At 37.0% G+C, this 18,646-nt stretch overlaps 1 protein-coding gene across 1 annotated transcript; it reads right to left on the bottom strand.

Moving 5' to 3' along the window:
* Nucleotides 1–8,879: 8,879 nt before the first annotated feature.
* Nucleotides 8,880–10,245, bottom strand: LOC143757427 (uncharacterized). The gene is made up of 4 exons (XM_077248529.1): nt 10,099–10,245; nt 9,814–9,978; nt 9,231–9,475; nt 8,880–9,004 (listed from the first exon to the last, which is right to left on the bottom strand). Exons 2-4 carry the CDS (start codon nt 9,936–9,938, stop codon nt 8,982–8,984), a joined length of 393 nt encoding a protein of 130 aa, XP_077104644.1. The 5' UTR covers nt 9,939–9,978; nt 10,099–10,245; the 3' UTR covers nt 8,880–8,981.
* Nucleotides 10,246–18,646: the final 8,401 nt, after the last annotated feature.

Below are 18,646 nucleotides of genomic sequence, written 5' to 3'. Positions count from 1 at the left end.
TTAGATAAAAAAATAATGTCATATGTCATAATGATTTTATGTGAACCTGCCTTTATACCGGGAATAGCCTCCTCCTTTTTAAACAAATTAGTTTCAATCAATGTAAACTATTTGTGTGACTATGCCCCTGCGCAATACACGCACATTACCACGGGATGGCGGGTGTTCATTTCATAAACTGTACACAATGGTAGCTTATTTATTTTGTAGCCTATGAATTAATGTATATGTCCAACGGATAATGTCATACTTTTTAGTAGTGCTATCGTGGCGTAATAATCTGTTTGGTTGTAAAATGTATTACCTGAATGAAATGAAATCGAATGTATCGTCCTGTGGAATCATTCAATCACAGACAACTTACGAAGATGTTCAACTAATAAAGATCTTCATTGCTGGCAAAAAATATGATGCATTTGCAGATTTGCTTTCACTAGACTAAACTGTGGCTCTTGATGTTCTTAAATCTTCCTGTTATGACTCCGTGTCGAGTGTGATTGAACGCGCTTCAGACGATTCAGTGCGTGAGGAACTGAACAGAACTGATCCGCGAACCGATTTAGACAGATCTGCCAACTTGTTTGATGAAGTCTTTGAACAGAATTGACCCAGAAGAGTGATTCATTTGTAAATTGAGCATCGCTCATGGCATGCCCATAAAAAAGATACAGCGCGCTTGGAATAAACTCATTTAACATGTAAAGTAACGAGAGGAACGATACGTAACATGTAAAAGTATACACCTTGTGTCCCTGACAGGAAAATACCCTGCTGCGCGATTTGCACGAAAATATAACGATATTCGAAAAAGCTATTTTATGATCCCAACCCAACTTTGAAAATAGATTAACGGCGATATTTTTTATCGCCCGATAAGAGTCTCACGTTAACGCAGCACATTAACGCCGATAACGGCCCACCACTAGTTTTTAGTCTAGATTTGAACTGACAGACTTTGTCTGCTTCCCGGACAATGTTAGGAAGATTGTTCCAAGGTTTTGGTGCCAAGTAGGAAAAGGATCTACCGCCAGCAGTTGATTTTGATATTCTAGGTATTATCAACTGGCCAGAATTTTGAGATCGCAATAGACATGAAGGACTATAATGGGTCAAGAGCTCGCTCAAGTACTGCGGAAATAAACCATTTAGTGCTTTGTAAGTAATCAGCAATATTTAAAAATGTATACAATGTTTAATAGGGAGCCAATGCAGTGTTGACAGAAACGGGCTAATACGGTCATACTTCCTGGTTCTGCTAAGAACTTTAGCGGCTGCGTTTTGGACCAGCTGTAGTTTGTTTATTAAGCATGCAGGGCAACCACCCAGTTACACCCATTACAATAATCTAGCCTTGAGGTCATGAACGCATGAACTAATTGTTCCACATTTGTCAATGAGAGCATATGACGTAATTTAGATATATTTTTAAGATGGAAAAATGCGCTTTTACAGATACTAGACACATGACTTTCAAATGAGAGATTGGTATCAAAGAGCACACCCAGGTTCCTAACTGACGATGAAGACTTGACAGAGCAGCCATCAAGTGTAAAACAGTATTCTAGGTTATTACGTGTGGAAGTTTTTTGTCCAAGAATTAGAATCTCTGTTTTTTCAGAATTTAGTAGAAGGAAATTACTAGTCATCCAATTTTTTATATCAGCTATACATTCCGTTAATTTTGTGAATTGGTAAGTTTCATTAGGTTTTGAGGAAATATAGAGCTGAGTATCATCAGCATAACAGTGAAAACTAATTCCATGTTTCCTAATGATATCTCCTAACGGTAGCATGTACAGAGTGAACAGCAGCGGTTCTAGTACTGAGCCTTGTGGTACGCCATACTGAACTTTTGATCGATAAGATATCTCTTCATTTACTGCTACAAACTGATAACGGTCAGATAAGTATGATTTAAACCATGCTAGTGCAATTCCACTAATGCTAACATAGGTCCCAACATGGACAACCACGATCGGATGATAAGAGCAAATAATTTGTGACTTTAATGAGAGCCTCATTAAAATGGCCGGTCTAAATCCGGACTGAAAATCCTAGCAAATACCATTTCCTTCAAGAAAGGAACACAGTTGTGAGGATACTGCCTTTTCTAATATCTTTGACAGAAAAGGCAAACTCGAGATCACCCTGTAATTGACTAATTCCGTAGGATCAAGTTGCGTTTTTTTAACAAGCGGTTTAATCAAAGCCAGCTTAAAGGGTTTTGGTACGTATCCTAGAGACAAAGACGAATTAATGATATTGAGAAGAGGATCTATGACCTCTGGAAGCATCTCTTTCAATAGTTTAGTCGGTATATGGTCTAACATACAAGTTGTCGATTTAGATGAGTTAACGATTTTGCAAAATTCTTCTTCTCCTATAGCAACAAATGAATCAAATTTTCCCTCAGGGAGACTACAATGCACTCCCTGATGCGATACTGTAGTAGACGGTTGCATAGTTATAATTGTGTCCCTGATATTATCGATCTTATAAGTGAAGAAGTTCACAAAGTCATTACTGCTGTGTTTCTTGGAAACTTCTGGGCTTGAAGCTTTCTTTTTCGTTAGTTTAGCCACTTTTTCAAATAAATACCTAGGATTATGTTTATTTTCTTCGAATAGGGTTGAAAAATAAGCAGATCTAGCAGCTTTTAAAGCCTCTCTGTAATCAATCGAGCACTCCTTCCATGCAATCCGAAATACCTCTAGTTTTGTTTTCTTCCAGTTGCGCTCCATTTTTCTGGCTGCTCTCTTAAGGGCCCGGGTGTGCTCGTTGTACCACGGCGTTGGACTATTTTCTGTAATCTTCTTAAAGCGCAGCGGAGCAACTGCGTCTAAAGTGCTGGAAAAGAGAGAGTTAAAAGTTTCTGTTGCAATATCAAGTTCTTCTAAGCTATCTGGGATGGTTAGATGATGAAACTGATCAGGAAGATTATTGATAAAGTAATCTTTCGTGGCAGAAGTGATAGGTCTTACATATTTATAACACGGAGTCGGCTTTGCAGCCTCGGCTAAATGTAATTTACATGAGACTAGGTAATGATCTGAGATGTCGTCGCTCTGCTGCAGTATTTCAAAAGCATCAAAATTGATTCCATGTGATAATATTAGATCTAGAGTATGATTACGACAATGAGTAGGTCCTGACACGTGTTGTCTAACTCCAATTGAGTTTACAATATCTTTAAATGCCAATCCCAATGCATCTTTTTTATTATCTACATGTATATTAAAATCACCAACAATTAGTACTGTAAGGATAATGACAGGTTATCCGGCCAGATGTTCTGAATTAGCGAATCATGACTTTCAAACACAGCCCTTTTGTCAGAGGAGAAGACAAGAGCTTCTGTTTGACCGCCTTAGGGTTAACTCCCTAGTGCCACGTTGGCTGAAGTCTCCCGAAGCGCCGCGTGACCTGTCCACCACCCGTAAAGCGCTGATGAACTTTTCACCGCTGACACTCACACACACATACACATTGAACGCACAAAGACCAGCCATGCCACTTTTCAGAGAAAAAGTGCCTGTAAATATTTTTAAATGTATTTTATTTTATTGTGTGTTAATCAAACTTTAAAATGCTTGTAATTCTGCATATGAATGTCACTTTGGTTTTCTTCTACTTTCATATTTCATGTTTGGTAGCCTCATGATCGTCGTGCTTTGACTGAACTAGTCATACATGGAAAATTACAGTAAAATGTATTATTCTATCTGTACAGCCTGTCTAGTTAGAAATGACGAAATTTTATACCATCATAAACTATGCAAATAAGTTCTCCTGACGAAACAAAGAAGAACTTCTCCCGTTCAAAATGCTCCAAGATGATTTGCCCTCCCCGCAAAAAGGGGCGGGGATGGGATTCCCTCAAAAGAGGAACTCGGCAGTTTCTCATCCCTCTTCTCTTCGGTCAAAATTCGGGAAACACCAGCTTCGGACAGGCTTCGGCCACCGTCTCGGGCGCGCACCTCCGCGTCAATCTTACGGCCGTTTGCTGGACAAACAGATTGTTCGATAACTAAATTAATTCCATTTAAGGTTATCTCATATAATCGATTTGTAATAAGACTATTGATATATTAATGACGAACCATAACCCATTATGGTGATCATTCATATATAGAATTGATCTATTTTCAGCTTCGATAATTTAACTGTAATGTGCAATATATTAATCATTCATGATTAATTATTAAATTCCCTATATATAATTTGAGCTAATTTAATGTAAGACTCATTGTCGCTACAGTTTTGGTGAAGAACGCAACGCATTTCAAACTTTGTTTTATGAGCAAATTCAGTTTCAATCTATGAGTATATTGTGTATTCTTTTTTTATTATACGCGCTCCAGTGAAAGTCGCGCAACGCGAACCCACTGAAGAACAGATCGGCATGAAGCCGATCTCAGTTAAGCAAATCGACTCTGTGAAATATGTCTAACATGTGAACACTGTTAATTGCTAAATTAAACTGCAGTTCATAATATTATACCTGTCCCTGTAAAGACGAAGCAAACTCTTTGCAGCTGGTACATGTTAATATTATTTAAACGCCTGATTAAGACGAGAATCTCTTTATCAGAGCAAGACGCAAATCTGATCGAGAGCGAGTTTCCTCTCTTCAGTGGTAAAAGGCCTTACATAATGTTGTTATTGAATTCGTGGTTAACCCAGTGATATTCAACAAAAACGGTAAACTCCTGGTCAAAATTGGTTTAGCTACCCAATTAAAGATCTGATACATTTAAATGTAAATCTAATACATAAAAATGTTTATGTGAGTAACATCAGACGGAAATTCCTGTTGTTTCACATCTGCGTGTTTTCACAGCGAAAAAAATCCTGTTTCACGCTCTTGTGCAGTATAGCACCGAAAGATCCACAGAGATCTGCTTGTTTATTTGTGATTTATTGCAGGAAATCAGCGCACGACGCGAGCTGAAAGCTCTTAGTTTGAATCACATTAAAGTCAGTTGTAATTCCGCTTGCTAAACACCAGAGGGCGTCCTTTAAGTGTTTAGAAGTCCCAAATTACGCCCCGCCTTCTGACTTCAGCCTGCATGAGCGCAATTACGCCATTACGTGGCCGTTTCAGATAATGCTCTCTTAACTGCTAAATTCATTTCCCTGTGAATTAGCCTGTCTAAATTCTCAATAATTATTTGCATTTACAGCTTTGCTTGTGCGAATATTATTTTGTGTTAGACAAATTTTTCTGCTTTTGACTGGTACATTTACTTTGAGTTTGGTTCAAAACAAGATTTGAATTAAAACTTAAACTAAATCCCAGCACAGCCAGAGAGAGCCTACTTAGAAGTACCCCACCGAGGTGGCCAACACTTTAGAAGTCGGCTCACTCAACTCTCCTTGTCTCTCTGTCCAATTCTGTTTGAATTGCCTATTTCTACTTTTCTCTTTTGACTATTTTATAGTTATTGACGATACTTTACTGTTGACGTTAATTATTATAAAAGTTAATCCTGATTTCTCAATCTCCTTTCACACTTATTTTAATTTGGTTTTAAACCAGTTTAAATTTACGTAGTGTTTGCCTGTCAGCCACTAATATCCATGTGGAGGAAACATCGCCACCCTGTGGCCTTCCTCACTAAGTCGGTATCACGTTTTTCCTCCTTTCACTCTGTTTTGAATTGTGCATCTATCTTATCTTCCCCTTTTTGATTATTTTATAGTTATTAATGTTACTTTACGGTGTTATTAGCTATTATAGGATATCATTCTGATTTCCCTTTTAATTCTTTCCTGCTTGTTTTAAATTTTAAATTTAAACAAGTTTTGAATTTTGAATTTGAATCAAGTGTTCTGTTTACCCAGGCAAAGCACAGATAAGGAATACGCCCCCTTGTGGTGAAAACCCACTACTGTGGCCTGCTTCTTCTTCTGTGTTTCAATCCTGTCTCTTCATATTTTGATTTTGATTATTTTTCTCTCTTTTGGGTTAGGTTATTTTGATAATTACCAACATTATAATAATTATTATAATAATAATTCCCTCTTTTTATTATTATTTAGTAAAACCTTCGACTCTTATTGCTACATAAATAATTACTCAATTTGGTTTAAACAAACAAGCCTTAATTCACTTTAAGCTTCCCTTGTTCATCCTTTTGTGTATCTATTTTAGTACTCCCTTGGTGATTTGAAGTCATCTCTGGTGGTGTTCCGGCCAGCAGGGTTGTCCGACCAGCGTTACCAACACTGGCTGTGCGTGAATCTCGGTTTCTTTTATCTCTTTACGTCGTTGCGGCCTGCAGTGCTGACATCAGCAATTTGGCACTCCAAGGGTAGTCAACCAGTCCAGCCGACACAAAAAGGCAATTTCTTGGACCAGTACCTAAACCGGGCCTAAAAAGAGGCCACTCACTCCTCCAATTTTGTAGTGTTGTCTGACGGTTGACATCTTGGCGTTGCCGAGTTGTGTTTAAAGTCACAAAGGCTGTTTGGGAGGGCGCAACGCGACACAGAGTAACGGAGGGCCGAGGACACCGCGGTTGAGTGTTTGGGAAGCGCCAGGGAGGTTGGCCATGCCACTGGTTCTCACCGGAGTGGACTCAATCCACCGCAGGTGAACTAAATTTAATAAAACCCATTCCACCTACTATGAGCCACAAAATACTAGATATGTCCTGGATATTTTAAGTGTTTGGCCCATCTCGTCTCCAAGCCACACCTTCTTAGGTTGCTATCCCGACAACCCCACTCACCCGTAGGCCCTATCTTAAACCCTATCAGCGGTAGTAGGCTTAGGCCTCCTTATTCTCCCTAACACTTCCAGTTTTAGTATTTATTCCAGTTCATTTCAGACCTATTAATTTTCATTGTTTCCTTTCACTCTGATCTCTTTTATCTTTGTGTTCTGTTGTGATTTGTTCCTTTCATTTCACTTAGAGACAGTAACCTGTGAGAGCCGCCAATGAAGCTAAATAATAGAATAGAGTGACAATTACGCAGCCGGTGTCATCACGTGACCCGCTAGGCTACTGCCTGTCAAAACTCTAGTTCGGGTCCTTAGTCGACCCAAGTTAATTGGCTCCGCTAACTGTTTGCATCAGTTAGCCAAAAATAAATAAATAAATAATTCTCATAAACGGCATAGCCCGTATGAGCAGAGATGGGCAGTATTTTAATTACAAAATACTCAAAAGTAATTAAAGCTGCAGTAGGGAGATTTGAGAAAATGTTGACTTAGCCTGAAAATTTGAAAAAGCACAACTTACAGGTCCAACCCCCTTGCTCTCTGCTGCGCTATAGCCCTCCCTCCACAGCTCCTCCCCCACAGCGGAGCCTGCCGTGAACGCGCAGCAGGCTAGTGAGCCAGATTGATGACGGCGGATAAAAAGTCATGGCACATTCACTGGTAGACGAAACATCAAAAATATGCTTTACATTGACTATGGCATGCCCATACTTTGACTACAAACTTGGTCCTCAAATCATTATGTATTTTGCAATTCATGTAATGTAACTTTATAACGTTGCACTCTTTCTATAAGTTATAAATAATATAACTATATATAGTAAATATATAACTAAATATTACTAATATATAATATAATGGTAACTAACGTTACAGGTTAGCAGGTTTCAATTTTTGCTTTGCACAGTGCGTAACATTTTATCTGTATGTTATGCGGCTAGAGTTTTGACACTGAGTCAATGGGCTCCGACGAGGACTTCACACCCCCAGCGACTACGACGATTCAACGGGCGGGGAGAAGAGGAAGCCGTGTGCGCGGAGCATCAGGCAGGGCGCGTGGGAGACGAGGCAGAGGTCGCAGAGTGGGTCCAACTCTCGAACACCTCAGCAGAGAGGACATGGCGCGTGTGGAGAACTTAAGATTAGAGAGGGCTGCTTATGAACGAGTAAGTTACCTCAGTTATAAATTATTTGCCCTTTGCACATCATAAGGTATAATATTGCTCAATTAAATTTTATATTTATTATCGGCATATGTAGTTTAGTGTTAGATGTTTAATAATGTATATTGAGAATTTTTTTCTGTAATCACTAGGAACAAATTCAACAATTAGACTTACAACAGACACAAGAAGTGTTGAAGCAATGTTTGGAACGGGATCCAAGCCTAATTTTTGATGTCCTGAGTCATTTGGGACATGCTGCTCCTCCAACATTACCTCCTATACACGGGCAACTATCATGGTGCATCTGCCAGAGATGCAGAGAAATGCCCACTGTAGTGGAGAGGAAGTGTTGCCTCCAACAGCCACCTCTTTGCATTTCCACTCTACCACACATGGAGGCATACATTCTGCAGGCTGGAGTCTTGCGTCTGGCCAGGAGGATCTGGAATGACCTGCGTGCTGTAGTTGACCTTCCAGATGAAGGTGAAGACAACAGGCAATTCAGACATGCAGCATATAGACAGTTTGTGGCTTGGCAGTGTGGGACTCTGGGTCCTGGTCACAGAGTGGTCATCCCAAGCTGCTGTGTGTGGGCAATCCGGGACCGGTTTCCAGATCCTCATGGACAATACAGGGGATTTATTCCGAGGAGGGTATAGTTGCTGTGTGGTGCGCTTTCAAAAATTGTAATTCTGTCTTTTTATGTCTTAGAATTTATCTTGTTTAAAATGATAATTATATTACAAAAATTGTAAATATTTTTCAATAAATGGTATAAAATTAAAAGTTTATTTAATTGCTCATTTGTGTGAACAAAACCACGTCTTGACCATAGTACATTACTGAATTATCTTTTGGATCAATTTAAAACACTAACTTTCCATAGAAATGATGAGAATCAATGGGTCAATACTAGTTATGCAATGTCGAGGAAGCACACTTAGCCAAGGAATAACAACATCTTAGAAAATTTATTTTGCATATTTTTTAAAAATAAATCAGCTTTTTTTTGCAGACTACTTGTGTCCTGCACAAGAAAATACGTGAACATTTGTATTAGTGCTATAAGATGATTCCTTCACGTGCATCTATTTCTGGGACAATGTCTGACCTGTTGATGGAGCATAAAGAATTTGATGTGTCAGACATTTTAATTTACAAATTATTACATCATGAGAGGTAAGAAAACACATGCATGTTTAATAATGATGATGATAAAAAATAGAATTCTACATTGCCAAACAAGCCGATGCTTTTTTAAATTAAATTACTTTCAAATTTTCATTTTAAAGATAAAAGGTAGCAGTGATGGTTGTATACAAACATTTACTTCTTACCCTGGCCCCTGCTGACTTGGGTCGCCAATAGCTCCTGTGTGGTGGGAGCTGGCACACCAGACAGCAAGCCATGCTGACGTGGGTCGTTTGGTCTCATTTTTGAAAGTCGAGGGAGTCCACGTCCTGATGACACCCGTTTCCTTACAATTGACCTCTGAATTTCTGGGATGTAATGGTATTCCTTTTCCTCTTTTATGGCATACAAACTCCACTTTCTGGACTTTTTATTATAGAGTTTGCGATATCTGAAATTAGATTTTTGACAGAAAATGAAAACAATTGAAAATATTTAAATTCTATGCCTTTTTTTGATATGTTAAAATAAAGATAAGCACAATAATTATTAACTTGGCACACCCCACTCTTTGCTGTAGTTGTGTGAGTCTATTAGTATTTCAAAATACAGATAATAATCAATCAAACATGGCTAAAATTATGTGTAGGCTAGTAACTACAGATTATGCTCTGACAATTACATTGTGATTACAATGTAGATGTCTGTAATACAATTCACTTTTCAATTTTCAAATAATCACATTTACTACCTAAAACAATTTGATAAGACATTATGCATATTACATACTCGATGGAGCCATCAGGCCTTCGCTTGGGTGGTCTGGGAACATGGTTGTTGTAATCCAGGCCAGCCAGTAAGATTCGGGCTTCATAAACAATAGGGGTGAAACAGAAGCGCTTGCTGGCATACATCAAGAAGTGGTTATGGAACGACTCCAGGTCAGCAGTTGACCTACAAATTCAGTGAGAACTGTAAGATTATCAAAATTATTGCACAACTGTAATATAGCTAATACAACTGAATATTTTTTCACAGGCGAAATGACAGTAAAATTAATCAGCATAATCATACCTAAAGTGCAAATACTTGTGTACCTCCTTCAGCCAGCGTTCATTCAGAATGATTTCTGATAAAGCCTGATGGGCCACGGACCCCTACTCTATCCACCCCTTGTCTCTGTTCTCCTCCAATGTACCATGATGACAGGCATCCAGTGACCACTCGTGCTCTCCCGTGACATGGTGAAGAAGGCCAATCCACATATCCTAACAGTTTATAAGTTACTTTTAGAGTACTGAAAAATACAATGTGTATAGTAGCTGTTTTTTATCCACTGGGTTTCTGTTATCATATGTGTATTACTTTTATATGTGTCATACATTTCTCACGCAGTAATGAACCATACCAAGTTCTATACAAACCGTTTGTTTTTATCCCACATGTCAATAACACATTAGTGCTGAAGTATTAGCAAAGAAAATTTAATTTAGTATGTATGTGTGAGTAATAGTATTACTCACGAAAAAGTTATCATAGTTTTCAGCCATCTTGCAGCAGAACCAGAAATGATTGCAGACATCCTTGTTCCAATGCAGAAGAATGGAACAACCCCAGTAGTTATACGATTCACCTTATGTCAAAATGATTTATGACCCTATGATTGACAGGTGGGCGGGGCTAACCTTTGACCTTCCGGAGGGTGTTCCGGAGGTCCTTTGATGTAGGGATTAACCTTTGACCTTCCGGAGGGGGTTGTTCCGGAGGTCGCTTAATGTAGGGATTAACCTTTGACCTATCGATCGATCAAGTTGACAGTACATTCCGGAGGATGTTCCGGAGGTCCTTTAATGTAGGGATTAACCTTTGACCTATCGATCGATCAAGTTGACAGTTGTCTTTACCCTATTGACCTTTGTATGATATATGAAGTTGCCAGTTGTCTTTGCCAGTTGTCTTTGCCCCATTGATTTTGACCTATTGACCCCGGGGGGAAATAACTTCTTGGTGAGGGAAATCCCCTCCGTGTCGGGGTGAGAAAATAATTTTTCTAATGTCGCATATAGATTGAAATAGATTAGAATTACAAAAGTAAAATCATCTTACCGTTTCACTATGGTGAAGAATTGGATTAAAGTTGACAGTCTCCGCACTGTGTGTGTGTGCGTCTGTCTGTGAGTGTGTGCGTGTCATCCGATATCCTGGCATTCCTGAGCACGCTATATAAATGGGGATAGTGAGAAAATATCTCCCAGTAACTAAAGTTGAAACACATTCTGTTCTTTAAAAAGTATATAAATGAAATGGTTAATACAATATCTTTTCAAAACAAAAATAAATATCTTACTAAAAATCTACTGAAGCAGTCATTTCAGATTAAATAAGTTTAAAGTTTTTAAACACTCTGTGTTTTGACACTCTGTGATTCAGAGTGGTGGAGGAGTGTGTGTGTGTGTGTGTGTGTGTGTGTGTGTGTGTGTGTGTGTGTGTGTGTGTGTGTGTGTGTGTGTGTGTGTGACACCCTCCCTCCCCTCAGTCTCTCAAACACCAGCGCATGACAGGCATGTTCTCCGCGCTAAGTGTGTGCGTCTGTCTGTGAGTGAGACACCACCCTATTCCTGCACCCCCTGCTGGGGGGTGAAAGTGAGAAAATATCTCCCAGTAACTAAAGTTGAAACACATTCTGTTCTTTAAAAGTATATGAATGAAATATTTATAAAATTTACATTTAGTCATTTACAAATATAATATTTTCACACTAACTAAAGTTGAAAACGTTCTGTTCTTTACAAGTATATATGAAACGGTTATAACATTTACATTTAGTCATTTACAAATATATTATCTTCACCCTAAGTAGAGTTGAAATACATTCTGTTCTTTAAAAGTATATAAATGATATGATTATATCGTTCATTTTAAAAATAACCATCTTTTCTAAATTTACTGAAACACAGTGCACCAATTAGTTTTGTTTTAGATGAACACAAAAAAAAAGAAAATCATCTTACATTTTCAGAGAATTGAAGAAGTAAATCCCAACACATCATTGTCCTTTTAACGTATGAATGTATTTACAAAGATGCAATAAGTTTAAAGTTTTGATACAAAATATCCCTGAGTGTTTTTCTCCCACACCAGCGTTTGTGACACTCTGTGATTTAGAGTGGTGGAGGAATGTGTGTGTGTGTGTGTGTGTGTGTGTGTGTGTGTGTGTGTGTGTGTGTGTGTGTGTGTGTGTGTGTGTGTGTGTGTGTGTGTGTGTGTGTGTGTGTGTGTGTGTGTGTGTGTGTGTGTTCAGCCAGCAGTATGAGACGTTGAGGATGTTTTGTTAGTGTTAATCTTAAAAGTTAATGTTAAAAATAAAAGATAATTCAATTCAATGAATTATTTAAAGTCTTAATAAAAACGTTGTAATACAGTCGTATCTTCTATTTATCTTTTGAAGATTACTGTAATGATTTTATTTAACGGTGACCTAAAGTATAATTTTTATTAATATAGCCATAATGATTTTTGTACTGTAACAGCATATTTAATCCCGTACACAAACACGACCATCACAGAAAACAACATCTTTACATTGTTTTTACATACATTGCACTCACACTAACTCAGTTCCATAAATTAACTAATCTCCATATTTAAATTAAATGATTATAAATATAGAATAATAACAAGTATGTTACTAAAATGAATTCAAACAATTTAAACATAGTTTTAGCTAAATGAATTTATATAAAAAAGTATATAAAAATACCTTACATTTTCATAGTGCCGAAGATGTAGTTCTTTATGCAATGATAAAAACAATCCAAAGTCATAAACAAAGCCCTCCTGGTTCCTTCAGTGATAAACTACAGGGTGAAATGAATGCATGACCCCCGAGATACAGGACAGATGAGCCTCTGGGACACAATTTCATAGCATATGTAAAGTTAGTCTGCTTTCCAAAGTTTTATTCATACTAAATTCATTTCAAAATCTTAAAAGCTTAAATTAGATCTTTTAAAATTAAAAGACTGTTTAAATCAAAGCTTTAACGTTTTATTAAAATTGTATCTTCTATTTATTTTCTTAGAAGACTTATGTATGATATAAATGATTTTACATAAATTTAACCTAAGCTATTATTTTTACTAAAGCGTCTGTTCAAAAAATAAAGCAACAACCGTACTTTGGTATCTTAGTCAAAAATATTTCGAAAAAGTATTTTTTGTCCATGCCGCATGAAACATGTTGTCAAAGTTTGTCACAATGTTTTTTTTTTGTAGTTGTTGTTTTTGTTTTTAAGAAATCCCAGGACTCTACATTGCTCTTATTTAGATAAAGTTGTATCATTTAGAAAACCACTGTACATTTTCAGAGACGCGATGTACCTTTTTTGGTCCATCACACAGCATATTTAATTTTACTCCTCTTAATTCAAAGCATGATCTTACTTTTTCTATGGTAGCTATATGATCTATTGCACGTATAAGGTGTATATCATTTTTTACTTTTCTTGTATCTCCCAAACTATCCTTAATCAGTGTGGAAACACACAGGGTGAAACCCTTTACTGAGAATATACTATCGGTTATCTACTCAAAATATATGTAGAACTTTAAAATGTTAGCATTTGTTGATGTGACAGTTTGTCTGTAGGCTGCATGAACAGACTTTGGGAGAGCAGCTGATGATACTATATAACAGGAAAACATGCCCTTTGACCTCCTCCATTTTGGAGGCTTTTTTGTTAAAGACCCAACAATTTAGTCCTTAAGCGGCTATAGTAATTTATTGCCATGTGTAACCTGAAAAAAAAAAAAACTGAAAGAACATTGTGGACACGCAGCTCTGACGTTTTCCAAGAGTATTTTGCCCAGCCTCTTCTTTATAAAAAGTCAAGACAAATCATTTCTGGACCAAAAACTTTTGCACCCTCACTCCTCTTACCACCTCATCAAAAGACATGTCTAAAAGTGAGTATTGTCTCTATAATTCATTTATGCTACGGTGTTTTATTTAAAAAGATTGTTTATACATAAGGAAAAGACGGTATAATTCATTAGTGTTTTAAACGTACTATTGCTGTTTAGCTTACCCTCTAGCATGCTTTGTTGCTCTTACACATTGTTATATGTTCTATATCAAATGTTTTTGGCATCATATATGTTTCAGAAATATATATATATATATATATTCCTTTTTAATTCTTCCTTTACTTTGTCTTTGATTTTAACTTTTAGCACTTTGCATGATAAAATTGTTTAAAATGTAAGCTGTAAATATGAATGGCACAATGTGATAACCAAAATATATAAAAGTTAAGTCAAAGCTATTTATATAGCCTAGCGTTTTTCACATTCTCATAATTTAGTTGTACATTCTGACGCTGGGACACTGTCAAGCGTCTTCTTTCAGATGGTTCAATATTTATGATATTATGCTCCCCTGAATGGAAAAGAACTGTAAACTTCATCATTGTACTGTAATGAACTGCGTTACTGCCTATAGGATGATTGCATGATTTTTTTCCATTTAAAATAACATGGTCTTTCCTTTTCTCTCTCTCTCTAGAGACAGCAAACACTGCAGGACGACCGGACATCCAAGTAACATGTTAGTGTGGTTTATATTTATTTTTAATGATAAACATTATAGAGTGCAACAGGCGTTTTCTGGAAGTAAAAACACTTCCGGTAACCAGCGACTGTGAAAAAGGGGGCAGGTACTCTATTGGCTGTATAATGAACAATTGACAGATGAAATGACAGATATTTTATGTAAACAGGCAAAATCTCTTCATCTGATGGTGGCCATGTGTTTTCGCCTATCATAACTGGTTTAACTCATGGCTCCTCCTTTGAGATCAACATAACTTCTGACGAATCAAGTGTACCGGCACATTGTAAGTGTAATAAAACAGTTTCGCCTATGTATTAAATTAATCTTAATTAAGCAGTCCGAGTTAACTATTTGGGACCAATTGGAAATTTACATTCTGATCTAACAGCGTCATGTACAAATTTGTCATGCTCCTGGATTATTTTACTATACTACATTAGCCTTTTATTTACTGATGATTTTATCAAAGCGACGAATTAACTCAATTCATGGCTGCAATAATAAAATAAATGAACAATTGACAGATGAACTGACAGATATTTTATGTAAACAGGCAAAATCTCTTCATCTGATGGCGGCCATGTGTTTTCGCCTATGATAACTGATTTAACTCATGGCTCCCCCTTTGAGATCAACATAACTTCTGACGAATCAAATGTACCGGCAAATTGTAAGTGTGATGCATGAAAAACTATTAAAACAGTTTTTCGCCTATGTAATGTATAAAATTAATCTTAATTAAGCAGTCCGAGTTAACTATTTGGGACCAATTTTAAGGAAAGTTACATTCTGATCTAACAGTATCATGTACAAATTTGAAATATTTTGGTACTATTGAATCAAGTTAAGTCATGATGAATTTATCTTATCTGGTGTCATGCTCCTGGATTATTCAGAATTGTAACTATAGCCTTTTATTTTACGGCACTTATTTATTTTACTACAGATTTTATCAAAGCCAAATACTGTCCAAAAGGGGCGACTGGGAAAGAAGAGAAACAGGTCAATACAAGGTTAGATTCAATCTTTATATTCTTTCCCCATTTTGCCTTCATTTTCCTTTTCCTGTTTTAATTTTTCTATTTTTATATTCTCAGATCATCAAGGGTTTCTGAAAGCAAACACCAGTCAGTTGGTTGAAAATATGAAGAACATTGATCCAATCATTGACGATCTTGACTTGCACAATGAATCAGTTGCAAATGTGCGAGCGAATCCAACACGCCGGATGAAGATGAGGGAACTGCTTGACTGTGTGAATTGTGAAAGCATTGCCAAGGAGCTGGTCAATGCTTTGTGCAAGCCCATCATCAAAATGTTTTAACATATCGTAAATTTCAATTGTTTGATAAATTATCTAACGATTATACCTAACTATCAACAGTTATATGTGAAACGAGCTCAGTCACATTAGAGATGGATTCTTGTTTATATTGAACCGCATGTTTAACAGCGCTAGTGTTTTAAATTGTTTACCGCGGTTTCATTTTGAACAACACTATCGTAACACTTATCGTATCGCCGGGTGTGATTGTAATGTTTTGTATGGTGTTTTTCTTTACACTTTCCCCCTGGATATCTGGTTCCTACAGTTAGCGGTAATGTTAGTCAACTCTATGTCTTCTCTTTTTTCATATTTGACAGTATTCGCATGAATTGGCGTGATTTAATAAAATGACGGTTTAAACCATCATCTTCGCTTGAGACATTTACATTATATTTTATGGTTTACAGTATATTTTACAGTATTTTACAGTATATTATACCATCCTAGTTTTAAATAGCGCTTAAATGTATATTTTACCCCTTTATGCGGCTACAGAACACCGCACAAGGATCTCTGAAATGTTTTTTGTGTAAAACATCTATGTAGATCTATCTATGTTTTTAAAAATACACCGAAACAAAGAATGAATACATCTTTCTATAAGTGACCCTCAAAACACAGTGTATCCGTGTACGATGATTTATCAGAAAATTACTTTTTCTGAATAATCTCACCAAGTGCGGGTGCTTGATAACTATTGAACAACCCTGAATTCGGTTACTCAATAATGCGCTAAAGGTCTATAACTGAACTTTAACATCTTAATAGTTGGTAAAAGTTCACTTAAAGTCTGCGCAAAATAAAATACATCCTAGCTACTTTCTAAACAGAGTTTATCGCGATCCATTCACCCATCCATATGTTTTGAACTTTTAATCAACATTTTGTTGGAAAACAACTGGTGGATTTACTCAACTTTTTATGTCAACAGGTTCTGCATAGCGGGGTAACGTCGCATTTAATTAACATTGTTTATTTCAGTAAACTTAAGTTTATTACATAAGATTAATTCAATGCCATTTAGTTGAATCAGGTTAACATTCTTAATTTAGTCCAAAACTATTAAGTTCAAATAATCCAATTGTTTCGTTTATTTAGGGATAGTGTTCAACAACCTTTACAAATATATCTAATAATAAGATAACCTTTTACAAAATCTTTACTCGGTAAAGACTCTTATTGGTTTTGTCGCATCCAATGCATCCCCAAAGTAGTTGTTTTTATAATGATTAAAACCGCTTTAATTATTATTATCATGGTCTACACTTTATGGTAAAACACTAACATATCAGAAACTCTTTTAAATATAAACATTAACATGTTTTTATCTTGCTGTTAAAACACATAAATAACGTTTTATTTCAAATGTACACCCCTATACAGCATGATGGGATGGGGAAATCCACAGGCTCACTGAAATATTTAATCTCTTAAATATTCTCATCTAGTATTTATTCATTAAATTATTAATGCGCAAGAATCAAGACTTATAATACCATTTTATTATAAAATTGTGAAACTCCAAAGCTCCGACACGGTCGCAAAGAATGATGAGTTAAGCGGTACAATCTTTTATTTCAACAGTATTTTTCTTTACAAAATGATGATAGACCGACATTAAATATACATAAAGTAGACAATAACTCCATTTATTTGTGATCCAACCAGAATAGAAAGTCTCGGCACGCTACCATGTCTTGGTCTAGGGTATAGTTGACGAGGCCTTGAATTATTTCGCCAAGATCTGTTTTGGCATTTTTTAATGCCAGTAACGCACAGAGATCTGTTACAAACGTAAACATAACGAGTAGTTCATCGACCGCGAATTCGTGACTAGATGCACACATCACATCCAGAACTTTTCTGAGGATTACACCTGTCGGCTCTATGGTGTTAAAAAACATGGGCGTCACATCGGTCCATGTCCCCACCAACCCTCTTATGACATCCATTTCTTTTTTGAGATTTGTGACACGTTTGGTGTCCCGCTCACAATCGGTTTTCTTAACACACGCAGCATCGATGATCCTGTCCATCAAGTAAACCATCTGGTCTCTAAAATGATCTTTAAACATAGAGTCTAGCGTGGCCCTTAAACGACACTCTTTCCCCATGGAGCACTCACACACCGGATGATACTTGTGTCCCGCATCGCCGGAACTCGACGGGCAGTTGTTCTCCGTCAGCTTTTGCATCGCCATCTCAGAGGTTTTTAGATTTTCAAATAGGAAACTGTTTGATGGTGAAAGTCCCCGGAATCTCTTGAGCGAGTCCTTGCAGCACAATCGTCCAGGCCTAGTGCTTTAACGCTCGGAAGCTTGTGATCAATGAGATCACTTTAGATCCACTTTAGATCAATGAGATGTTGTAGTACCCCCGCAGTCGCGTTTTTTACGATTTCGAATCCGACGTCGTTGAAGCATCCGTCCGTAGCGTTGAAACGGGGTTTCGTCGAAAACGTCGAAACTCTGTGTAGAGTTTATTAACCCATGCGATTGGGGTCCGCCCTCGCACCCCTGGTGTGTACGGCGGGGGTCGTCATCAGGACGCCGTAAATAACCATGTCCTGCATATCTCCGAGAGAATTCAGCCGAAAATTATTTTACGATACTGTTCAGTTTATTTAAAAATAATTTTCTTTGAACGCTGTTGTGTTAGCTTTCTCATTCAAAGTCATGTTGAAAG

The sequence above is a fragment of the Siphateles boraxobius genome, unplaced genomic scaffold, assembly GCF_051911475.1.
Source record: "Siphateles boraxobius isolate OS27281-9 unplaced genomic scaffold, OSU_SipBor_1 30, whole genome shotgun sequence".
Lineage (NCBI taxonomy): Eukaryota > Metazoa > Chordata > Actinopteri > Cypriniformes > Leuciscidae > Siphateles > Siphateles boraxobius.
This window is presented reverse-complemented; position numbering and strand designations above follow the sequence as displayed.